This window comes from Sus scrofa, chromosome 8, assembly GCF_000003025.6.
Source record: "Sus scrofa isolate TJ Tabasco breed Duroc chromosome 8, Sscrofa11.1, whole genome shotgun sequence".
In the NCBI taxonomy this organism is placed as follows: Eukaryota; Metazoa; Chordata; class Mammalia; order Artiodactyla; family Suidae; genus Sus; species Sus scrofa.
The window spans coordinates 130,503,668-130,530,320 of NC_010450.4; the positions used below are offsets into that span (position 1 = coordinate 130,503,668).

Here is a 26,653-nt window from a genome sequence, read left to right on the forward strand (position 1 = left end):
CTGAAGGACTTTCCCCTATTTAAATCCAACTTAGTTAAAACAGTGTTTAATCTATTAACTAGTTATACAGTAAACTTTAGAGTTAGAATTTTAATGAGGTCCATAGAAGTTAGCCATATCTTATCCAAAAAAACCTAGCTGTGAGTTTTGTCTTTGATTTTAAAAGCTTTTTAGTGATAGCTAGTTTAATTAAGTTGGTTTATATTTACTTACACCATCTCCCTGCCCTAACGCTTTGAAGATAAGCACCAGTCTACAAACAAGGTTCGCGAATGCCAAATGCTTGTGTCTATGGCCTCTTCAAAGTACTCACTAAGTTTCGTTAAGATAGAGATCTTACAACAGGATGCATAACTGCTATACCATGTAATAGTTAACCAATGTACTTTTAACACTGTGATGTAATCTGTGATGAAAAACTGTCTTATCATCAACCACTGTTGCCAATAAAGTTTGAGCAGTCCAGCGCCCTGAAAGAAGGGACAAAGAGGCTGTCTACGTAATTGTACATTCGCTGACACCATGTCCCTCTCGGATCGGGATGTATACTCGCTGGCCGCCGGAGCTGGCCTCCGGCAAACCGTAACATCTATTAAGGAACTTTACGGTGTTTGACACCATCCTTTAAACCCCACAGAATAACTGCAAAGCTTCTGGGCCAAACCCATGGAACTGGAAAAGTAATGCCATGGACTGAAACGTATTTCTTCCAAATTCATATCTTGAAGTCCTAACCCCAGGACCTCAGAAGATGATGATACATTTGGAGACAGGGCCTTTAAAAAGGTAATTAAAGTAAAATGAAGTCATATGGGCGGGCCCTAATCCAATATGACTGAGGTTCTTATGAGAAGAGAGTAGGACATGGACTTACACAGAGGAAGATGGTGTGATGAGACCAGGGGAAGATAGCCATCTGTAAGCCAAAGAGAAGAAACCAACCCTGCCAAAACCTTGATCTCAGATTTTTAGCAAACTGAACCATGAGGAATTAAATTTCTATCGCTTAAACCATGCATTCTGTGGCAATTTGTCATAGCAGCCCCTAGAAAACGAATACGGCAGCTATCTTTATATTGTACAGTGCCATCCTAAAGAGCATCCCAATTTGAAAGAGGTTTTCAGTAGCAGGAATCCAGTCAGGGAAAGAAGCGTTGTACTCAGAACTACACAATTCTCAAAGCATGTCACTACGAAAAAAAAAAAAATCATTTAACCACAAAGGAATACAAGAGAGGAAGAAAGGAACACAAGAAATAGTAGGAAACAATTAAAAAAGTGACAATAGTAAGTCTTTACATACTAATAATGATTTTAAATATAAATGGATTAAAATATCCCATGAAAAGACGTTGAATGGATTAAAAAAAAAATACCCGACTACTGCCTAAATGATACTTCTTGAGCTTTAAGACACACAAAGGCTGAAAGTAAAATGCTGGAAAAAGATATCCCATGCAAATAGTAAACAAAAGACAGAGGAGCAGCCCTACTGATATCACACAAAAAAGATTTTAAGTCAAAAATTTTCATAAAAGAAAAAGAGCATTATATAATAATGAAAAGATCAATTCAGCAAGAGGAGGTACCCAATATTAAAGCACCTAAAGATATAAAGCAAATATTATCAGAACTAAAGGGATATCTATATAGCAATACAATAATGGTACATAACTTCAATACCCCACTTTCATCAACTGATAGAGCATCCAGACAGAAAATAAAGCAGGCTTGAACAATGTTATAAAAAAGATAGTCTCAACATATAGAGCGTACTCCATTCAACAGGTGTAGAATACACATTCCTTTCAAGCTCACATAAAACATTCTCCAGGATAGACAGTGTGTTTGGCTACAATACAAGTCTTAATAAATTTAAGACGACTGAAGCCATATCAAGTAAGTTTTCTGACCACAACGTTATGAAACTAGAAATCAGTAGCAGAAGGATTATTGTAAATTCACAAATACGTGGATATTAAACAACATACTCCTTAATAAACAATGAGTCAAATAAGAAATCAAAAGTATCCAAGACAAAAGAAAAATGGGGACATAACATCCCAAAATTTATCAGATGCAGCAAAAGTAGGTCTAAGATGGACTTTTATAGCAATAAATACCTAAGTTAAAGAAAACAATATCAAACAACCTAGTTTACACCTCAAGGCTAGAAAAAGAAGGAAAAAACTAAGCCTAAAATTAGCAAAAAGAAAAAGAAAATCATGAAGATGAAAGCTGAATCGAATGAAGTGGAGACTAGAAAAATAATAGAAAAGATCAATGGAAACATGAGTTGGGTTTTTGAAAAGATAAACAAAATTGACAGAACTTTGGCTGTCAAGAAAAAAGAGAAGACGTAAATAAGTAAAATTATGATTGAAACAGGAAACATTAAAACTGATACCACAGAAATACAAAGGATCATGAGACTACATGAACATGCCAACAGATAAGATGATCTACAAGAAAGAGATAAATTCCTAGAAACATAACCTACCAAGACTGAATTATGAAGATATATTTTTAAAAATTGTGGCATTCTCTTGTGGCACAGTGGTTTAAGGCTGCAGTAGCTTGGGTCAATGCTGTGTACAGGTTCAATCCCTGGCCCAGCAACTTCCACATGCCATGGGCATGGCCAAAAATAAAAAAATAAAGATAAAAAATATGAACAGACTAGTAAAAACAAAGGAGACTGAATCAGTAATCAAAACGCCTCAACAAAGAAAAGCCTAGGACCTTATGGCTTTCGGGTATTTCTACCAATATTTAAAGAATAAATGCCAGTCCTCAAAAAACTGAAGAGATGGAAACATTTCTGAACTCATTTTATGAGGCCAGCATTACTCTGACATCAAAGCAAAGGGGAGTACAAGAAAATTACAGGCCACGGTAAAAGACTCCAGCAAAATACTAGCAAACTGAATTCAGCAGTATATTAAAAAGATCATACACCATGGTCAAAAGATCATACACCATGGTCATACACCATGGACTTACTCTTTAGATATAAAGATGACTCAGAAAAAAATCTGACGAATTTGGCATCCTTTCACGATTTAGAAAAAAACAAAAAAAAAACAAAAAAAAACAAAAAAAAAAAAACGCTCAACAAGTTTGGTATAGAATAAATGTACTTCAACATAATAAGGCCATGATGTCAAGTCCACAGCTAACATCCTACTCAATGGTGAAAAGCTGAAAGCTCTTCCTCTAAGATCGGGATTAAGGATGCCTGATTTCACCAATTTTATTCAGCATTAAGACTGGAAGACCTAGACAGAGCAATTAGGCAAGAAAAAGAAATAAAAATCATCCAATATGGGAAGGAAGAAGAAAAATGTTCTCTACAGATGACATATTCTTGTATATAGAAAGCCCTAAAAACTCCACCAAAAAAAGTGTAAGAACTAATAAATTCAGTAAAATTGTTGGATACAAAATTTATATATAAAAATAAGTTGTGGGAGTTCCTTGTTGCTCTAGTGATTAGGATTCAGCATTTCTGCCACTGGCCCCTGTTCAGTCCTTGGGTCTGGGAAATGAGACCCCACATCAAGCCTCTGCACACCATGGCAAAAAATCCTAACTGTAGACAAAATCTAACATCCATTCATGATAAAACAAAACTCTTACCAAAATGGGTATAGAGGGAATGTGGTTTAACATAATAAAAGCCATTTATACCAAATCCACAGCCAATATAATACTCAATGGAGAAAAGCTGAAAGTCTTCCCTCTAAAATCTGGAACAAGACAAGGATGCCCACTCTCACTTTTATTCAACATAGTATTGGAAGTCCTGGCCACAACAATCAGACAAACAAAAGAAATAAAAGGCATCCACATTGGAAGAGAAGAGGTAAAATTGTCACTGTATGCAGATAACATGATACTATACATAGAAAACCCTAAGGACTCCACACAAAAACTACTCGAACTGATCAACAAATTCAGCAATGTAGCAGGATATAAGATGAACATTCAGAAATCAGTCACATTTCTGGATACTAACAATGAAACATTAGAAAAGGAATACAAAAATACAATACCCTTTAAAATCGCACCCAAAAATCAAATACCTGGGAATAAACCTGACCAAGGAGGTGAAAGACTTATATGCTGAGAACTATAAAACATTCATCAAGGAAATGAAAGAGGAGTCAAAGAAATGGAAAGATATTCCATGCTCCTGGGTGGGAAAAATTATTATTCTAAAAATGGCCATACTACCCAAAGCAATCTATAGATTCAATGCAATCCTTATCAAATTACCCATGACATTTTCCACAGAACTAGAGCAAACAATCCAAACATTTATATGGAAGCACAAAAGACCCAGAATTGCCAAAGCAATCCTGAGGAACAAAAACCAAGCAGGAGGCGTAACTCTCCCAGACTTCAGGCAATATTACAAAGCCACAGTCATCCAGACAGTGTGGTACTGGTACCAAAACAGACATACAGACCAATGGAACAGAAGAGAGAACCCGGAAATAAACCCAGACACCTATGGTCAATTAATCTTTGACAAAGGAGACAAGAATATAAAATGGGGGAAGACAGTCTCTTCAGCAAGTGATGCTGGGAAACCTGGACAGCTGCATGCAAATCAATGAAACTAGAACACACCCTCACACCATGCACAAAAATAAACTCAAAATGGCTGAAAGACTTAAACATAAGACAAGACACCATCAAATTCCTAGAAGAGAACATAGGCAATACAATCTCTGACCTCAACCTTACAAATGTTTTCTTAGGTCAGCCTCCCAAGGCAATAGAAATAAAAACAAAAATAAAGCAATGGGACCTAATCAAACTGACAAGCTTCTGCACAGCAAAAGAAATCATTTAAAAAACCAAGAAGGGAGTTCCCGTCATGGCTCAGTAGTTAACAAATCCGACTATGAACCATGAGGTTGCAGGTTCAATCCCTGTCCTTGCTCAGAGGTTTAAGGATCTGGCATTGCTGTGAGCTGTGGTGTAGGTCGAAGATGCGGCTCAGATCTGGCATTGCTATGGCTGTCGTGAAGGCCAGAGGCTACAGCTCCAATTAGGCCCCTAGCCTGGGAACCTCTATATACCATGGGAGCAGCCCTAGAAAAGGCAAAAAGACCAAAAAGAAAAAACCAACAAGACAATCTATGGAATAAGAGAAAATAGTTGCAAACAATGCAACCAACATGGGCTTAATCTCCAAAATATATAACAACTCATACAACTCAACAGCAAAAAACAAACAACCCAATTGAAAAATGGGCAGAAGACCCAAATAGACATTTCTCCAAAGAAGACATATGAATGGCCAACAGGCACAAGAAAAAATACTCAGCATCACTAATTCTTAGAGAAATGCAAATCAAAACTACAATGAGGTACCTACCACTTCACACCAGTCAGAATGCTATCATTATTAAGTCTACAAATAACAAATGCTGGAGAGGGTGTGGAGAAAAGGGAACTGTTGGTGGGAATGTAAATTGGCACAACTACCATAGAAAACAGAATGGCGATAACTCAGAAAACTAAATATAGAACTACCACATGATCCAGCAATCCCACCCCTGGGCATATATTCCGAACAAAACTTTCATTCAGAAAGATACATGCAAGCCTATTTTCACTGCAACACTATTCACAATAACCAAGACATGGAAGCAACCTAAATGTCCATTGACAGATGAATGGATTAAGAAGATGTGGTATATATACACAATGGAATACTACTCAGCCATAAAAAAAATGCCATTTGCAGCAACATGGATGTAACCAGAGATTCTCATACTAAGTGAAGTCAGTCAGAAAGAGAAAGGGATAGCATATCCACATATGATATCACTTACATGTGGAATGTAAAATATGGCACAAATGAACCATCTGCAAGACAAAAACAAATTCATGGACATGGAGAACAGACTTGCAGCTGCCAAGCAGGAGGGAGTGGGATGCACTGGGAATTTGGAGTTAGTAGATGCAAACAATTACATTTAAAAGGAATAAGCAATGAGATGCTACTGTATAGCACAGGGAATTATATCCAATCACTTGTGATAGAACATGATAGAAAATAATATGAGAAAAATAATGTAACTACCCAAAGAGATCTTTAGATCTAATGCAATCCCTATCAAAATTCCAATGGCATTTTCCACAGAAATAGAAAAAAAAATCCTAAAATTCACGTGGAACCACAAAGGACCCCAAATATCCTAAGCAAACTTGAGCAACATGAACAAAGTTGAAGGCATCACACATTCTGATTTCAAACTGTGTTAAAAGCTGTAGTAATCAACACAGTATGGTACTTTCTGAAACAGACATACAGAAAAAAGAAGTGAATAGAAAGCCCAGAAAAAAACCAACATATTTATGGTCAATTGATCTTCTACAAGGGAGCCAAGAACACACAATGAGGAAAGGAGTATCTCTTCGATAATAGTTGCTGTACAATGTTATCTAAGCCTCAAGCATACAACACGCTGATTCACAATTGCTTTTTCTTCCTTCCTCTTTCTCCCCCCCACCCACTTTTTCCTTTTTTCTTCTTTCGTCTTTTTAGGGCCACAGGCACAGCATGTGGAGGTTCCCAGGCTAGAGGTCCAATCGGAGCTATAGACCACAGCCTCAGCAACACCAGATCTGAGCCACGTCAGTGACCTACACCACATCTCACGGCAATGCCAGATCCTTAATCCACTGAGTGAGGCTGGGGATCAAACCCAAAACCTCATGGTTCCTAGTCGGATTCATTTCCGCTGTGCCACAACAGGAACTCCCTCTTATTTATTTTATAAATAATAGTTTACACCTCTTAATCCCCCTTCCCCACTTCCCTCTCCCTACTGGTAACTACAAGTTTGTTCTCTATATTTGTGAATCTGTTTCTTTTTTGTTATATTTTCTAATTGATTTTATTTTCTTAGCTTCCACATATATGTAATATCACACAGTAATATCCACATATAAGTAATATACAAATGTCTTTCTCTGACTTATTTCATTAAGCATAATACTGCCAAAGTTCATTTATGTTGCTACTAATGGCAAAATTTCATTCTTTTTTAATGGCTGAATAGTATTCATGTGCCAGTTGGCCTTCTGACTGTGCTCTTTGAAAAAAAACGTCTATTCAGGTCTTCTGCCAATTTTTTAATTGGGTTGCTACTTTTTGGAGGTTGAGTTGTATGAACTACTTATATATTTTGAATATCAACCCCTTACCCTTATTGGTCGTATCATTTGCAAATATTTTCTTCCATTCTGTAGGTTGTCTTTTTGTTAAGTTGTCAGTTTCCTTTTCTTAAAGGAAAACTTAAGTTTAATTAGGTTCCATTTGTTCATTTTTGCTTTTATTTCTTTTGCTTTAGGAGATAGGTCAAAAAACCTACTATAATTTATGTCAAAACATATTTTGCCTATGTTTTCCTCTAGGAGTTTTATGGTTTTCGGTCTTACACTTAAGTCTTTAATCCATTTTGAGTTTACTTTTGTACATAGCGTGAGAGACTGTTCTAATTTCATTCTGTTACATGGAGCTGTGCAGTTTTCCTAGTACCGCTTATTGAAGAGACTGTCTTTTCTCCATTGTATATTCTTGACCCTTTGCCACAGATTAATTGGCCATAACCATGTGGGTTTATTTCTTGGATCTCTATTCTGTTCCATTCACCTACAGGTCTATTTTGGTGCCAGTACCATATTGTTTTGATGACTATAGCTTTGTAGTATAGTCTGAAGTCAGAGAGCATGATTCCTCCAGCTCTGCTCTTCTTTCTCAAGATTGCTTTGGCTATTTGGAGTCTGTTGTGTTTCCACACAAATTTTAAAATTATTTATTCTAGTTCTGTAAAAACTTGGGTTTCGATAGTAAGAGGGTAAATTTTATATAGTCTCACTATACACACAACTATGTCAGATAACATATATGTTACTTAGCATACACACACTAGATGAGGTAACAGATCTTAATTAGCTTAATTGTGGTAATCATTTTGGGGTGTATATCAGAACACAACATTATACATCTTAAAGATATGCAATTTTTATTTATCAATCATATTTCAATAAAGCCAAAAGTTAACAATTTAGCATTTAAAAACCCACATGATTCCTTAACTATGACATGGAGCCATTTGAAAGAGTAGTTAAAAGCATTCTAAATATTGTGCTAGACTTACACTTCTGAAAAATATATAAACATGGATGAAATCACCTGCATAATTTCAGCATAGTTCTCTCTTGACGAATACGTGGGTTGAACAAAGAGACTGAAAGGACTCATCACTTTAACACCAGCATAAATCTGTTCTGCTGCTTGTAAAGTGTGACTAACAGCAGCCTAGGAAATCATCTTCCTGTCAGAGGTTTTTGAAGAGTGATCCGATAGTGAGCCAAATGCGCAGAACATTACAGAAACAACAGTTGTGCTGCTATTCAGGCTTCATCCCCTGGAGGAGTTGCTGAATGCACAGCTCCCATTTACTTAGGGCTGTGATATTCAGCCCTACGGAATTGCAAGCTACATCTTGTTCCCGTAAATAATTTTGCAGCTAAAGCACTAAAAGAGTCAGAAGATTGCCATTTTAAACAGTCTTCTAGTTTTTGAATGTAATCTCTAGGAAGGTCAAATGACAGAGCTAAACAATGTTCCATGAGGTTACTTGGGACAACTTGCACTCTCTCTCTTCTGTTCAGCCTAAAATACAACCTCATCCCCATATGATACTTATTAACTATGCAGAGAAAAACTCGTTCACAGCAGAGAAAACTTACGGGCACCATCTTAATAAAACGTTTAGAGTTAGTTACTTGGTTGATTCACTGAGAACGACATAACATCCCTCTGTGATAGTTCTGGCAAAAAGGTATAACCTGAATCTAATGATGAGGAAATATCAGACAAGTCAAATCGAAGAATGGACTTGCTGTGAAGAGCAGGCTGACTGCTTCAAAATGTCAAGAGCATGAAAGATAAAAAAAAAATCAAACATATTTCATATGAAAAGAGACAAATGAGACATGACAACTAAATGTAATGTTTGATCCTGGACTGGATCCTGGACCGGAAATGTTTTTTCTTTTGCTATAAAAGTACATTAATGGGACAAGTGGCAAAAGTGAAATCTGTACATTATCCAATAATGCATCAATATTAATTTCCTGATTTGGGTAATTACACTGTGGTGATGTAAGGTAATATTTTTTTGTTTTTGTTTAGAAGCGTTTAAGCCTTAGGTCTGCAAGTTACTCTCAAACACTTTTTTTAAATCTAGCCATAGACAGCAATTAGCTCAGGAAAGCTAGATATGAGGACACAGAATTTTGTTCTATTTTTGTAACTTTTATGTAAAGTTTCAAATATATATATAACCTCAAATAAAAAAGAATTTAGAAGATGGATAGGGCACAGTACTCCTTCTGGCACAGCCACCCTAACTCATGTTGCTCAAAATTATAACCAGATCGGAGAAGAGGTTATAAGTCTAGAATTTCTCTAAACTGAAAAAGTGAATTGTGCTTTTCTTTTCGCTGGTAGTTATATTCCCAGCATGCGCTATGACTATATAATAATTTTTTTTTTCTGCTGGCAAGTTTAGAGAAACAACCGAACTTTTTGTACTGGATGTGTTACATTCATTTTACAATATTTATTTAAAACCTGCTGTATACCAGTTACTGCGCTAGATGCAGAGATAAAGAAAAAAAATACATGACATGTAACCTCAAAGATCTTACAGATTAGTGGGGGAGACAGCCATGTAAGGAATGCAGGCAATGAGGTCGTACAGGTGGTGTGCGTGCATCTGTGTGACCCACCACTGCACATAAAGGATGGATTCGCCAATTCCCAGGGAGCCTGGAAAAGGACAGGGTTAGAGTAATATTCCTAAAAGAAGGTGTGTTCAAACTGGGTCTTAAAAGACAAACAGTGGTTTAGAGGGACGAATGGAGGGAAGGATATTTGGGGTAGGTGGAATGGCATGAGCAAAGGATGCGAAGCTCTAAAAGAGCCTAGAGTATGAGTAAGACAACACATGATTCAGAATCTTGGCTGAATCCAAGAAGGGGAGTGGCCACCGTGAGGAAAGATGCTAGAGAGAGACAGAGGCCACTTCCGTGAGGGCCTGGTCAGCCAGGAAAGTTTGCACACGCCTAAGGAAGTGGGGTTGGGAGTTCCTGGCTTTTGCCTGCATCTGTGAATATCTAACCTGTTTGGCTGTCACATACAAAGCCAGGGACACTGAAGTAGGTCATTACGTTCCCATGAGGTGATCTGTGTTCATTCTGACAAGGGACTGGAACTGAGAATGAAATGTTCTGCTCTCTTTCCATCTCATACGATATCACAATATCCAGTAAGAGACCGGGGGGGTTCAGTCTCAATGCGCCTGAATGAGGAAGTTCAGACTGTAACTGACTGTAACTCGGCGTCATCACTGTCAATTATCTTGACAGAAAAACAGTGACTCGGTCAAGATGGCAGTGTTTGACCTTGTATGCACCTCCTTTTTGCTTGCTTTTCATAAATCAGGGTGACAAGGAGTTAAAAGTCTCTGCTTACATCTTTGAAAGAGTTTAGCAGCGAAGGACTCTGCAATCAGAAAACTGAGGTGGAGGGAGTTCCCATGTGGCTCAGCAGGTTAAGGACCTGACGTCGTCTCCTTGAGGATGCAGGTTAGATCCCTGGCCTCACTGAGTGGGTTAAGGATCCAACGTTGTTGTAAGTTGCTGTGTAGGCTGCAGTGCAGCTTAGATCCAGCATTGCCATGGCTGTGGCGTAGGCCTGAAGCTGCAGCTGATTTGACCCCTAGCCCCGGAACTTCCATATGCCACAGATGTGGCTGTAAAAAGAAAAAACAAAGAAAGAAAACCGAGATGAAGGGTATTATGCTAAGTGAAATAAGTCAGATAGAGAAAGACAAATACTGTATGCTATCACTTACATGTGGAATCTAAAAATTACAACAAACTAGTGAATATCACCAAGAAGAAAGCAACTTTCAAATATAGAAAACAAACTAACTTACCAGTAGGGAGAGGAGCAGAGATCATGCAGTATTTGTCTTTCTCTACAGTGTAACTTTTAAAAATTGTACTACTACTAATAATAATAAATAATTTTTTTAATAAAACTGAGCAATGAGTACAGGAAATGGAAGTTGGCTATTGAAGATTATTTGGACTAAAACTAAAACATCTTTAACGAAAAACATTTTTAATTTGGAATTAGAAAATATTTCTAATTCCTATCTGTCCCAGGATTCTACATTTTAATTTACCCCCATATAAAAAAATACATATAGGGAGTTCCCGTCGTGGCGCAGTGGTTAACGAATCCGACTAGGAACCATGAGGTTGCGGGTTCGGTCCCTGCCCTTGCTCAGTGGGTTAACGATCCGGCGTTGCCATGAGCTGTGGTGTAGGTTGCAGACGCGGCTCGGATCCCGCGTTGCTGTGGCTCTGGTGTAGGCGGTGGCTACAGCTCCGATTCAACCCTAGCTGGAACCTCCATATGCGCGGAGCGGCCAAGAAATAGCAACAACAACAACAACAACAGACAAAAGACAAAAAAAAAAAAAAAAAAAAAAATACATATAGAAGTTCCCATTGTGGCGCAGCAGAAACGAATTCAACTAGGAACCATGAGGTTGCAGGTTTAATCCCTGGCCTTACTCAGTGGGTTAAGGATCTGGTATTGCTGTGAGCTGTGGTGTAGGCTGGCAGCTATGGCTGCCGATCGACCCCAAGCCTGGGAAACTCCATATACAGCAGGTGCGGCCCTAAAAAGCAAAAAAAGAAAAGAAAAGAAAAGGAAAGGAAAGGAAAGAAAAGAAAAGAGATGGAGGTTGCCAGGGTTTGGGGAAGGGATGAGCAAGTGAAGCGCCGGGGATTTGGGGAGCAGTGAAAATACTCTGTAGGAGACTATGATGGTAGATGCCTGTCATTGGACATTAGTCCAAACCTACAGAGTGTTCAACACCAAGAGTGAATCGTAATGTAAACTACGGATTTGGGGTAACAACGATTGTTCACGGAGTCTAACAAATGTTCCCCTCTGGTGGGGGCTGTTGCTAGTGGGGGAGGCTGTGTGCGTTTGGCGGGGAGGGGATAGACAGCAACTCTCTATACTTATTACTCCACCATGTTGCAAACCTAAAATTGCTCTAGAAATTAAGTCTGTTAATTATAGTCTATATATTTAGTCTATGGTCTATTAAATTTATATATTATACACATATATATAAATTTATATTTAATATATAAATTCAGATACCACCAGAAGAATTAAAGCCAAAATTCCCTATGGCAGTCACATTCAGGCTTTGGAAACTACATTTTTTTTTTCCTTTTTTTGCCATTTCTTGGGCCGCTCCCATGGCATATGGAGGTTCCCAGTCTAGGGGTCGAATTGGAGCTGTAGTTGCCAGCCTACGCCAGAGCCACAGCAACATGGGATCCGAGCCACATCTGCCACCTACACCACAGCTCACGGCAACGCCGGATCGTTAACCCACTGAGGAAGGCCAGGGATCGAACCCGCAACCTCATGGTTCCTAGTCGGATTCGTTAACCACTGCACCACGACGGGAACTCCTGGAAACTACATTTTAAGCAAAGGCTTTTACTTGTTAAGTTCTGTGATTAATTTTTACATTAAAAGAATATTTTGGCAACAGCGCGGGAGATGAATTGAAAAAAGGCAGGACTGGGGGCAGGACCTATCAAAAGACTATTGGTGAAAAATAGGGCAGAAGGTCGTGAGGACCTAGGCGAGGGCCCTGAGGACGGACTGCAGTGGTGGCGGGGGAGGAACAAGCATGCGATGACCTCAGCACTGGGGCCCAGGTGATTCAGTGGATGGTGGTATCTTCTATGGAGTTTAGGGAAGAGGAGGGAGCGTTGTGGGGGCAGTGGGATAATAAGAGGCTAATGCTATCTGATGTGATCACCTTATATAACCTTTTGCAGTTGATGGATCCTATACACGGGTGAACACATTATGCTTCAATGAGATCCTTCCATTAAAACATCCTCAGCGACAAGACCAAATCCTGGTTAAGAACCTGGAATTAGTTTCCCGCGAAAGGAAATCAAGAAGAAATCGGGGCAGAATGCATCCCAGGGCTGAGCCCCAGGTGCCGGCAGGCCAGGTAGGAAGCTCAACAGTGGGCTGAGTCAGCCAGAGATGCCTGAGTGGCCAAGAATATCAGGAAAAGCAGACTTTCAAAAACTTGGAATTGTGACCCTAGTTTAAGTAAAAATACTTCTGTGGTTACTTCCGTTTAATCATGATTCTGGTAAAGTCATCATATTCTTATAGGCCATAGTTCTTTTGTGTGGCCATGTCGCTGAAGAGTTCAATCCAAGGAGAGTTATCAAATTCCCGAATCTCTTCAACCACGGAAAACACACCTTCCTACAGGCAGACCGAAGAACTGCAGAACTAGTGCCCATCTTCCTTAAATAAATACAGGGAAATGCCTTTTTTTTTTTTTTTTTTTTTTTGGCCGCTCATGGGGCATGTGGAAGTTCCCGGGCCAGAGATCCAACCTGAGCCACAGCAGGGACGTGAGCCACTGCAGGGACAATGCCAAATCCTCAACCCACTGGGCCACAAGGGAACTCCAGGAAAAGCTTCTTTTAAGGTGCACGCCTGTCTACACTAGGCACTATTTGATTGATACAATCTGAAGATTCATTGGAAACATACACAGAGTAAAATCTGTATTGATTCCATTTTGAGAATCGCTTCAGTGGTTTTCTAAGACACCTTAAAGCACTAGCCTAAATATGGATAATACAAAAGTCCTATAAGATCACCTATTTCAAGCCTATAAACTTGCTCCCTGAATTTTTTTTATCATTTTCTAGGATTACGGGCTTTCAAAAATCACATTAATACCACGAAAAATCCCATTCATAATTTTTACATAATAAATTGGGAGAGGATATGACCCGAGGGCTAGTAAACTTTTGAAAGAAGAAAGAAACAATTCTTCCTGGTAAGAAACTCTTTGAGTCACAGGAACGGGCTAAAAGAGGGAACCTCCCAGGTGTCAATGGCAGCAACCTGGAAAGCTTTTTCCTGCTGAAACCACAACAACAAACAATCCCTGTTAGAGTCACAGAAGATACACACTGGGTACTTATGATTAAGATCATTCTAGAGCGGGGTTCTTAGCCTCGGCACTATTGACCTTTAGGCGAGACACTGCTTTGTCATGCGGGGCTGTCCCGAGCATGGTAGGATGCTTAGCGGCGTTGCTGGCCTCCGCTTCGTTGCACCACCCCAGTTGTAACAATCAGAGATGTCTCCACAATGTTGCCAAGTGTCCGCTGGAGGCCCAAAGCATCTCAGTTTGAGAATCACTGTTCTAGAGAGTCGAGGAAACTCAGCAGCATCACCTGGAAGCTTTTAAGAAATGACGATTTCCAGCCGCCTGGCCAGGATAATCTCACTCATTCTGAATCAGAATTTGCATTTGAACATGATTCCCAGGTGACTCACTGGCACATTCAAGTTTGAAAAGCACTGTCAGATTATATGGGTCATATTTATCCAGCAGCAGGAAGGAAGTGGGGAAGAAAGAGGTGGAGGTGGGGGATAGAAAAAGGGAGACGAGGAGTGAAAAAGAGAGAGAGAGACAGAAAAGCCAAGAAACTTAGTAAAAGTTGAAAACACATAGAGCTTTAAAGTCAAACACAAAAGTAAGTGGAGCACAGGGGATATCTAGGGCGGTGGAAATGCCCTGTACGATACCATAAGGCCAGGTCTGTGCCATTATGCATGTGTCCAAGCCCATAGAATGCACAACTCCAAGAGGGAACCCCTAAGGTAAACTATGCATTTGGGGTGATTATGACTTGTTAATACATCTTTTGAAAAAATCATAAATCAGACATAAATAATTTTTCTTTTGGTGAAATTTTGACAAATCAGAATTTTTTTTGGCGGTGGAGGGGGGGCCCACTCCTGTGGCACATGGACGTTCTCAGGCTTGGGGTGGAATCGGAGCTGCAGCTGCTGGCCTACACCACAGCCACAGCCATGCCAGATCCGAGCCACATCTGCCACCTACACCACAGCTCATGGCAGCACCGGATCCCCAAACCACCAAGCGAAGCCAGGGATCAAACCGGCATCCTTATGGATGCTAGAAGGCTTTGTTGCCACTGAACCACAAGAGGAAATCCTAAATTGGAATTTTAAAGGAGAAAAAAACTTACAAAGACAAGGAACTTAGGACTATATTCAACTGACCACAGTTTGAAATTCCTGAGACCTAGATTAGAATAGTGACTCTGAAGATCAGAGTGGGTGAATGCCAGACGACTTAGGAAGAAAGGTACTCTAAGAACTGGTGACCTGGCGTGAACACGGTAACACAGACTCTGGGTACGATGCTGGTCACTTTCGCAGCTGGGCTGTGTGATCAGAGGACAACCCCGAGAAGGCAGGGGTGGTGCTTTGAGTGCTACCAGATTACTTGCTGAGGACTCAGATGACGTCAGTTTTGCCTCCTTTTTGCCCTCCAATTTTACTTATAAAATCAGAATTTTGCACATAATGTAAGGATCTTTCCCCCTCCTCAATGTTCTACTTTGAACCCTTGCAGGAAGAAAACTTCCCAAACTACTTTTCCTCAATACGACAGCTCTGTATCAGGAGGAGAATTGTTTTCATGAATGCTTCCCAGTCCTCAGAGGCCTTGTTTTGCTTTTTTGGTGTTTTGTGTGTGGTCTTGTTAGGGCCGCACCCGAGGAACAAGGAAGTTTCCAGGCTAGGAGTCTAATCGGAGCTGCATCTGCCGGCCTAAGCCACAGCCAACATCAGAGCCTCAACTGTGCCACCACAGCTCACAGCAACGCCAGATCCTTAACCCACTGAGCGGTGCCAGGGATCGAACCTGCATCCTCATGGATACTAGTCAGGTTTGTTACTGTTGAGCCACAAGGAGAACTCCAAGGCCTCGTTCTTTTTGATAGTTCAGATTAGAGGCAAGTGAATTACATCTATAAAGGGCCAGATGGTAAATATTTTAGGCTTTGTGGTTTCTTCTGTTTCTGTTGCAACTGTGACCTTGAAGAGTGAGAGCAGCCACAGACAACGTGTAAACGAACAGCAGAGGCTGTGCTCCAATAAAACGTCATTCGTGAAAGCAGGTGGGGGGCGGCACCTGGCCTTCGAGCTGTAGTTTTCAACCTCTGGCCTGGACTGTTCTTTTTAGTTGCACTTATCTCCCTAATAAAAATTTAAATAACTAGCATATATTGCATGAAAGGGTCAGGTACTTCTCTAAGTAACTTGCATGTGTCATTATACTTCATTCTCACATCAACACTCCGGGGCAGTTTATCACTCGGGGTTCAGAGAGGAAAAAATTAACGATTCCAAGTGTTTCCAGTAAAAAGGAATTTTTTTTTCTTTTTTTATGGCCACACCTGAGGCCTATGGAAGCTCCCAGCCAGGGGTCAAATCAGAGCTACAGCTGCAGGCCTACAGCACAGCCACAGCAATGTGGTACCTGAGCTGCATGTGTGACTTATGCCGAAGCTTGTGGCAACCCCAGATCCTTAAGACACTAAGTGAGGCCAGGGATGGAACTCACATCCTCAGGGACACTATGTCAGGTTCAGGTTTTCAACCCACTAAGCCACAACAGGAACTCCTAAAGGAATTTAATACAGGGAAGTACATGCATATAAATTCACTGGAGGAGCTGAAGGTCAGAAAGACAGGTGTTGCTCTGGAGGTTTGGCATTAAGGTCACACCCTCATAGCTGTGACCCGGGGGGCAGGAGGCTGCTGCTGCTACCACTGCGGTTGCTGCCACAGCTGCCTCACATTGTAGAGGCTATGCCCAGAGGGCTACAGAGACCCTACCCACGCAAATGTTGTGTCTGTCAGAGCCTACCTGTCAGCTCTCCCTGCTGCAGGAAGCCTGCCTCTATCTCTCTTTCAAATCTCATGTGTGCACAGAACTTCCTGCACTTCCACAACCCTAGCTGCAAAAGAGTCTGGAAGATGCACTTTTAGCTTGCCAACTCCTCCAGATAGAAGGAGGAGGAAACGGAGGTCAAGAAGGCCAAAGTACACGGCACAGACAGGCACTATTACTACCCCAACTTAAAGCCCAGTTGGAAAGAACTGCCTGCCATTTTCCTTTAACTTCCTTTATTCTAAACTGTCGAATTAATATTACGGGGAGTTGCTTACCTGGATACTTCCTCTTTGACACACAGTTTTAGTGACCTCTCTTCTTATTTTTGGAGTATTTCATAATATCTATAAATAGATGAAAGAACAAAATAGTGGTGGTGAGTCTCTTTAAGAAATACTACTCTTGGGAGTTCCCGTTGTGGCTCAGTGGTTAACGAATCTGACTAGGAACCATGAGGTTTCGAGTTCAGTCCCTGGCCTCGCTCAGTGGGTTAAGGATCCGGCGTTGCCATGAGCTGTGGTGTAGGTTGCAGACACGGCTCAGATCCCAAGTTGCTGAGGCTCTGGCATAGGCCAGTGGCTACAGCTCCAATTAGACCCCTAGCTTGGGAACCTCCACATGCTGAGAAAAAAAAGACAAAAAAAAAAAAAGAAATACTACTCTTCCTTCCATGTTTGCATCCTAATTATGTTGAACTTTTTCTTTTCTTTCTTTTTTTTTTTTTTTTTTGTCTTTTTGCTATTTCTTTGGGCCGCTCCCATGGCATATGGAGGTTCCCAGGCTAGGGGTTGAATCAGAGCTGCAGCCACTGGCCTACGCCAGAGCCACAGCAACGCGGGATCCGAGCCGCGTCTGCAACCTACACCACAGCTCACGGCAACGCCGATCCTTAACCCACTGAGCAAGGCCAGGGACCAAACCCGAAACCTCATGGTTCCTAGTTGGATTCGTTAACCACTGCGCCACGACGGGAACTCACTAATTATGTTGAACTTTTAAGCTAAAGACCAAACCTGGCCACGTTTGTAATCACTGGAAGTTTTGAAACGTGATAGCTATATACAGAAGCCATTTAAAATGTACATTCACAAATCAACATATCTACGAAACAAAAAGAGACTCACAGAACATACAGACTTGTGGTTGCCAAGAGGTAGGGGGTTTGAGGAGGGAGGGACTGGGGTTTGGGATTAGCATTGGCAAACTAGTGTTTGCAAGATGGATAAACAACAAGGTCTTGCGTGTAGCACAGGGAACTATCTTAACATCCTGTGACAAATCATAATGAAGAGAATATGAGTAAGAATATAGATGTATAACTGAATCACGTTGCCGTACAGAAAAAAAAAAAAAAAAAACGAATGCAACATTGTAAATCAACTACACTTCAAAAAATCTTTTGCAATTCCCCTCGTGGCTCAGTGGGTTAAGAACACAACGTTGTGTCCCAGAGGATTTCGGTTGGATTTCCTAGCCTTGCTCACTGGGTTAAGGATCCACAAGCTGCAGCGTGGGTCACTTCTCGGATCCAGTGTTGTTGCGGTGCAGGCCTGCAGCTGCAGCTCCAACCCAACCCCTAACCCAGGAACTTCCATAAAAAGAAAAAAAAAAAAATCTTTTAAAACATACATACATGCAACCATTCAATACCCACTCAAATCCTTATTATTCATTCTTCCCTAAGTTGCTATGTAGTCTTTTTTTCTTTTTTTTCTTTTTAGAGCCTCACCTTCCGCATATGGAAGTTCCCAGGCTAGGGGTCAAATTAGAGCTGTAGCTGCCAGCCTACACTGCAGCCACAGCATCGCCAGATCTGAGCCACATCTGCAATCTATGTTGCAGCTTGTGGCAACACTGGATCCTTAACCCATGGAGTGAGGCTGGGCTTTGAACCCAAAACCTCATGGATACTAGTTCATTTATTAACCCACTGAGCACAACAGGACTCCTGCTATGTAGTCTTGATGGTTCATCATACTTATCTCTGCCAGCAAACTTTTTTTTTTTTTTTTTTTGTCTTTTTAGGGCCACACTCACAGCATATGGAGGTTCCTAGGCTAGGGGTCGAATGGGAACCACAGCTGCTGGCTTACACCACAGCCACAGCCACAGCCACGCAGAATCCAAGCTGTTGTCTGCGTCCTACACCACAGCTCATGGCAACGCCACATCCTTAACGCACTGAGCATGGCCAGGGATTGAACCCACGTCCTCATGGATGCTAGTCAGATTCCAAATCCCCTGAGCCACAACGGGAACTCCAAGTTTGTATTTTTAACACTGTTTAACAGTATATCCAAAGGACAGCTGGGGCCTTTAGGACAGTATGATGTCAACTTTCTGTGTCATCCTGGCTGGGTCAAGGGGTGTCCAGATTCAAATTATTTCTGGGTGTGTCTGGGAGGGACCCATGAAACGAGTATGCGAATCAGAGGACTCAGTAAAACAGAGCCCCCAGTAAAGCGGAGGAAGATCATCCAGTCTGAAGAAAGTCCACACAGAACAAAAAGGCGGAGTTCATGCCTTCTTCCTACCTGGCTGGCTGAGCTGGGATATCTGTCTTCTCCCGCCCTTGGCCTTGGATCTACACTGTCCACTCCTCTGGCCCTCGGGATCAAACTGGATTTACACCCTTGGTTTTCCAGGGTCTCCAGCTTTCGGTCAGTACCTCTCAAGACTTCTCGGCTTGCATAATCCAATGAGTGAGTTCCCCATAAGGAACCCTATATACAGACACACACACAATTAATTGTTTCTCTGGAAAACTAATTCAGACAGTACCTGTCACAGAGTGGGCACTGAATAATTAATAAATGAATGGCAAATATTAAGAATTCCACTTTGCCAGAGTTTCCGTCGTGGCTCAGTGGTTAACGAACACAACGAGCATCCATGAGGATGTGGGCTTGATTCCTGGCCTCGTTCAGTGGGTTGAGGATCCAGCATTGCCCTGAGCTGTGATGTACGTCTCAGATACGACTCGGATCTGGCGTTGCTGTGGCTGTGGCATAGGCCAGTGGCTGCAGCTCCAATTGGACCCCTAGCCTGGGAACCTCCATATGCTGCAGGTTCAGCCCTAAAAAGACAAAAAAAGAAAAAAAAAAAAGAATTACACTTTGCCAATTTGACCCCTAGCCTGGGAACTTCTATATGCCACACGTGTGACCCTAAAAAAAAAGCAAAAAAAAAAATTACACTTTGAAAATAGTTACAATTTTTATTGGTGAGAGATGGAAATTTCTTTGATGTTTGAATTATTTGCTGTTTGATGCTGGCATTATGTTACTATTGGGGATGAAATTTTTATGTTTATTGATCAACTGTACTTTCTGTGATTTTTTTCATACTTTTTGTCCATTTATCTGTTGGACTCTTGATTGTAATGAACCCATTCCAATTGTAATTTATTAATAAAATTTTTGTGACTTGTTCCTAAAATAATGGTCATCAAATTAAGGAAACAACTGTCAAAATCAAAGCAAATCTTGTAATCACAGAAAGAAACGTACAGACAGCAGTAACTGTTAGTTCAGATACTGGATGATGCCATCTAGTGGAAAAGTGATTTTAACTTCTCTGAATCAGAGATTCCCAAATTTCAGTGTCCCAAATTTGGTATTTATGGGACTTGATTTTTTTTTTTTTCTTTTTAGGGCTACACCCACAGCATATGGAGGTTCCCAGGTTAGGGGTGGAATCGGAGCTACAGCTGCCAGCCTACACCACAGCCACAGCCACACAGGATCCCAGCCATGTCTGTGACCTACACCACAGCTCACGGCAACACTGGATCCTTAATCCACTGAGCGAGGCCATGGATCAAACAGGCGTCCTCATGGATACTAGTTGGGTTTGCTACAGCTGAGCCATGACAGGAACTCCAAGGGATTTGATTATTATTAGTTTGTGGCTGCATCTGCAGCATGTGGAAGTTCCCCAGCCAGGGACTGAATCCCAGTTGCAGCTGTGGCAACCCTGGATCCTTTAACCCTCTGAGTCAGGCTGGGGATTGAACCTGCACCTCTGAAGCAACCCAAGCCCCTGCAGTTAGATTTTTAGCCCACTGCACCACAGCAGGAATGCCTATGGAACTCGCTTAAAATGTATATTCTAGCCTCTCCACTGCCTGGAGATTTCTAACTCACGTAATGGGTGTGATAACCTAAGAGTTATGTTTCAGTATTATCCACACTGGAAATTATCAAAATTCCACGTTCAGTTAAACTAAAGGTTCCCAGTGGTATACTGTGATTTCCTTTCTTATCAGAATTTTCTCCATCTTCAGCATAAGGAATTCCACCGATCTGCTGACATTCTTATAATGTGTACTCTGTACCAGCCCCCATGCTAGCTGCTTGACTTGTATGAATTGATTTAATCCCCTCAACGACCCTAATAAGGTAGGTAGTATGATGATACTATTTTACAGATGAGAAGATTGAGGCAAAGAGTTTTCAGAGGTCACACAGCTAATATGGTACCTAAGCCCAGAGCTCTGTGATGGGAAAGATCCGAGCCATGCCAATAGTAAAAAGGACCCATTTCACAATTTTATACAATTTATACAATTTTATACATTCAGCTCAGGATACTACCATGCAGAAATAAGTTGGATTCCTTAATTTCTGAGGGCTGTTGAGAAACATTTTTGCTTTGACATCTTGCAACTTCATATTTACATGGTTTCGGCTAATACTTCACACTCTCAGATGTTCCTTAAATACTGGATGTTGATTTGGGGTGTTATAAACTTGAGATATTGTCGATATTTTGCTAGTACTCTCCATTTCTCCCCAATACTAATATAAATTAAACTGATCTGCTTCCAACCTTCTTCGTGGATGCACACTGAAGCTATTTATAACTGGTTAGAAAACTCAGTTGATGAGGCTCTATCAGCCAGGTGAGGTGAGTTGAGACTAAAAAGCTTGTCTTAAGCATGGGTGCTTGCTCCTACCTTGGGGGCTGGGTTCCGGCCTGGCCCACCAGAGCTAGCCAAAGTCAAGCTCTGCATTGCAATACCTTGCTGAACCCTCTTTCCTATACCTCACTCCTTCCCTAGAGCCCAAGGTATCAACTAACTACACCTGAAAAATTAATTCCTACTATGGTCTAGTGGGAAATAACATAGGAACTTAACAACGGGACCTCTTGAGGCTACATCCCTGACAGCTGCCTCAGGCTGAAATCTTTTGCACATTAGTGAACAAAGAGCATCCAATGATGTAGTAGATTTTTTAAAGTAGAGTGAACAGACAACACAAATTGCCTCTGCTTTTGCACTGCTGAGTGGAAGAGAAATTTGGACATACAATCTTGTATGTGTATCTATATATCCCTCAACTCCTATCCCCACCTCCCAGGAGCTCAAAGTGTGAAGTGGTAAAGCCCCAACGATGCAAGAAAAGATTCAATATTTAGCGAGACAACGAGAAAATTTGGACGTTCCCCTCGTGGCTCAGCAGGTTACGAACTCAACTAGTATCTATAAGGATGCGGGTTTGATCCCTGACCTCGCTCAATGGGTTAAGATCTGGCTTTCCTGTGGCTCTGGTGTACGCTGGCAGCTGCAGCTCGTATTTGAGCTCTATCTAGCTTGGGAACTTTCATGTGCTGCAGGTGCGGCCCTAAAAGGACAAAAAAAGGGGGTGGATTTTGATGACTAACCAAGAATCTTCTAGTATACTGGGCTGCAAAGAATAGAGAAAATAAAAATGACAACATATGCCATTAACTGAGCATTCATTTGCCACAGGCATTTTTCTAAATACTCTTTGCATTCATTAGCACATTTTAAGCCCCAGGATGGAATTATATGAGGTAGGAACAATAATTAATCTAATTACACAGATAAGAAAGCTGGGGAGGGAGTTCCCGTCGTGGTGCAGTGGTTAACGAATCCGACTAGGAACCATGAGGTTGCGGGTTTGGTCCCTGCCCTTGCTCAGTGGGTCAAGGTTCCGGCGTTGCCGTGAGCTGTGGTGTAGGTTGCAGACGCGGCTCGGATCCCGCGTGGCTGTGGCTCTGGCGTAGGCCGGCGGCTACAGCTCCGATTCGACCTCTAGCCCGGGAACCTCCATATGCCGCGGGAGCGGCCCAAGAAATGGCAAAAAGACAAAAAAAAAAAAAAAAAAAAAAAAAAGAAAAAGAAAAGAAAGCTGGGGAGTTAGGAGATTTGCGGGAGCCCTACAACTAGTAAACGATGCACCTGGGACCAAGGTGTCAGGCCCGGACCCCCGGCACTTACCTCCTACACTATAAGAAAGAGATCAAATCCGCATCATTTTCTGGGAGAGTCAGAAGCAAATGCGGGGCGAGAAAAAAACCACTGTGTGGATCACCCACTTAATTAAAGGACACAGTTACTTAGACTCCTTGCGGTTTCCAAGCTCATTTACAGAAGCAAATGAGTGGTGCTATTATTATGCCATTGAGCCCAGGGTAAGAAACTGGGCATCTTAAGTTTAAGAGGACTAAGCCATTCTTTTCCCGTTCTTATATTTTTTTTAATGAAAGGAGAAAAAAAAAAAGCCAAACAAGGTTATAGGAAGTGTGGTACTGCAAAGACTGACAGATACACATAAAACAAGTAATGCTTTTTAACATACCCAGTGTGACAGTGTGTTGGAAACCTCCTTTTGGTGATAACCACGGAGGTCCAAGTCTATCACTGTGTGACTCTGAGGTCCGGCCACTGGCTTCCTGGAGGCCCTGCGACAGGCCCTGGTGAAAACTCAGGACGCCTCCACTTGAGCGTGGGTTTTGTCTGCAACCTGCAAACGGGCAGGAAGAGCCGCAGAAAGCCCAGGCTGCAGGCGGGGCTCTCCATACCGAGCGGTGCCGCGGGAAAAGCAGTCGGGTCCCGAGCGCCCTCGGAACCAAAGAGCGGGCCTCCAGCCGTCGGGGGCAGCGTTTCCCGAGCACCGGGGGGCGGGGCCTGGCCGCCTGGGCGGGACTCCCCGGGATCGGCTGGAGCGGCCGGAGCGGCCCAGGGGGTGCGGAGGTCCGCGCGCCGGCGGCCAGACCATGCTGAGCGGAGCGCGCGGTCGGCTCGCCTTAGCGCTGCGAGGGACACGCGCGCCGCCGTCCGCGGTCGCCAGGAGGTGCCTGCACGCTTCGGGCTCGCGGCCGTCCGCGGACGAGAACAAGAAGGAGGGGAAACCGCCACGCGCCTTCGACCCGGCGCTGCTGGAGTTCTTGGTGTGCCCGCTGTCCAAGAAGCCGCTCAGGTAAGATTCGTCCGCTGCGGCTTTTCCCTGGTGGCCCCCTGTCGCCGGGGAGACGTTCAGGTCACCCGGGTGTTCTTCGCTGCCATGTTTTGGACCCGGGCCCGCCAGCTTCCCGGGTACTCGCTCCGCCGCGGGAAGGGCGGGAGGAGGCCCCAGCCGAGCCCCAGGCCTCCCGGACCAAACCGGCCACTCGCAGGCCTGGATCCTGGCGGGCAGCTTCTCCGCCGGCAGCGTTTTAGAATCTCGGGGGAATCCTTCTTAAAACGCAGATCTCTAGGCAACGCCCCACCCGGGCTCAATCCGAAGGCCTTGGGGCCGAGCCAGAGCAACTGCGTATTTTCTTGAAAGGATCCCAAGTGATCTTCCTGTACAGCCAGGGTTATGAACTCGGGATTCGGAAGACTAATCCATGGCATTCAGATTTTTAAGGCAAGGCGATGAAAAATGTGATAGCTTCCAGATTGTTGCGAAAACGCCGGGTAGGATCTTAAGCGCATCAGCTACGTGTGCGGCCCTTTGGTTTTTAGTTCTCGACCAGCCGGTTCTGTAAAGGCCTTCTTAACCTTTCACCTAGACTCTTTAGGATAAACATCTCTGCAGTTGCAGGCTGCTAAACCTGAACGTGGACAATACTAGCAAACACCGCAGTGTCATCAGTGGCTGCCTTTGGGTGGTAGATTGCTGCTTCCGTGGTTTCCTTCTCATGGATCAGTGAGGCAGGTGTTCTGATAAGCGAAGAAGCTGAATTTTCCTCTCGTGTCTGTTCCAGTAGTAAATTAGCTGGGATCGTTTGAGGGTTTAAAAGAGTCATGAAGGAATATTTGGATGAAAAGGAGAGATCTTTTCTTTTTTTTTTTCCACTAAGGCATAGCTTAAGAATAACGTGAAAAAGAAAATGAGAGAAACAGACTAAAATGGGAACAATTAGAGATTCCTTTTCTAAGAGAAATGGTTGAATTGGCTACTGCTGCTTTTAGAATGAAAAACAGTCTAATTCTGCTTTTCTGGCTCTAACTGTGTGAAGAATTGGATAAATGTTACTGTTTATTGAACCTCAGACTCTTCCGGGATTCATTTTGGTTTTCTTCTGCCCCTCAGATATGAACCATCGACAAATGAATTGATTAATGAAGAGCTGGGAATAGCCTATCCGATTATTGACGGGATTCCTAATATGATACCACAGGCAGCTAGGATGACACATCAAAATAAGAAGCAAGAAGAAATGAAGCAGCACTAGGTCATACGTAAACACAACACAAGGAAATTTTCTAAACACCATCCACCTTCGAAGAAGCCAGCGTGGCGGGTGGTGGGTGGGAGAGAAGAATGTTTCTGTCTCTTCCCACGCTGACTGTCCTTGTCCCCCTGGTCTCTCTGGGAGGACTGCTGTACTCCGCCTCCGTGGAAGAGAGCTTCCCCCAGGGCTGCACCAGCACAGCCAGCCTGTGCTTCTACAGTCTGCTCCTGCCCATCACCATCCCCGTTTACGTGTTCTTCCACCTCTGGACTTGGATGGGTATTAAACTCTTCCGGCATAATTAACGCAGCCGGAGCCACGATGGTATTTAAACTCATGATATGCTTGAGTGAGTGTGTCCGAAAGCTCCGCCACATGGAAATACTGGAAACCCAGACTTTGCAGGAAAGAGGCTTTGCTTATTAGCCTTTGTCAGAGGTTTAGGACTATGTGACGTTTAAGCTGCAAGAGGCTTCTTTCTTGTATTTTGGTTCTTCCCCTGCTTTTTGAAGGTTCTGATTTATACCTGGTCTCTCGGAAGAAACATTTCAACAAAGTGGCTTGTTGGAAATTAGCACCCCCACAGCCATCATCTGATGGCTTGTTCTTATCCCATTCATAATTAAAAATTACTAATTCGAAATTGTAGGTTTGTTTTTAGGTTCAAAGCCTTTGGTAAAGCCACATGTGAAGGATGACTGAGATAATTCCAAGGAGCTATGGGGAGTAATTGTAGAGAAATGCATTTGGACTAGTGTGATATAAAACTATAATAAAATGTAAATTTCATGTACTTGCCAAAATTCTGAGTTGGTAAAATTGCCTTCATTTCTTTGGCATCAGATGGCTTACATTATTAATAAGATATTGACATTTTCCATAAAACAATTTGCAGTTTTGTGTTTGGTTTTTTTTTTTTTTTCCTTTTGGTCACAAGAATATAATTCAAAGACAAGGAAATTATATGTTTAGAGAGGCACCCAAAATAGAACAGAATTTCCCAGGAAAGTATGTGCTGTGAGGAGAGGTGGAATTGAAAGACTGGCAAATAGCTGATTGTGTCCTGTTGAGTTTAGTTAGGGCGATTATTGAGCCACATTTCAGTTTATTTTTCTGCCATAAGAGACCTATTTATTTAGCAATACTAAGGGCATGAGCATTTGACACATTAATAGTTATTGATTTTCCAGAATTTTCAATAAGACTGATTAGTACAATAACTGTTTCAGAAGTAT

The 26,653-nt window shown here is 42.1% G+C and overlaps 2 protein-coding genes across 2 annotated transcripts; both read left to right on the forward strand.

The window, feature by feature from the left end:
* On the forward strand, positions 23,904-26,316 carry PIGY (phosphatidylinositol glycan anchor biosynthesis class Y). Its single transcript, NM_001271967.1, is given in 2 exon segments — positions 23,904-24,178; positions 25,277-26,316. A coding segment is annotated over 1 exon segment (216 nt). The 5' UTR covers positions 23,904-24,178; positions 25,277-25,507; the 3' UTR covers positions 25,724-26,316.
* Positions 23,904-26,316, forward strand: PYURF (PIGY upstream reading frame). Its single transcript, NM_001271968.1, is given in 2 exon segments — positions 23,904-24,178; positions 25,277-26,316. Coding segments are annotated over 2 exon segments (345 nt in total). The 5' UTR covers positions 23,904-23,975; the 3' UTR covers positions 25,419-26,316.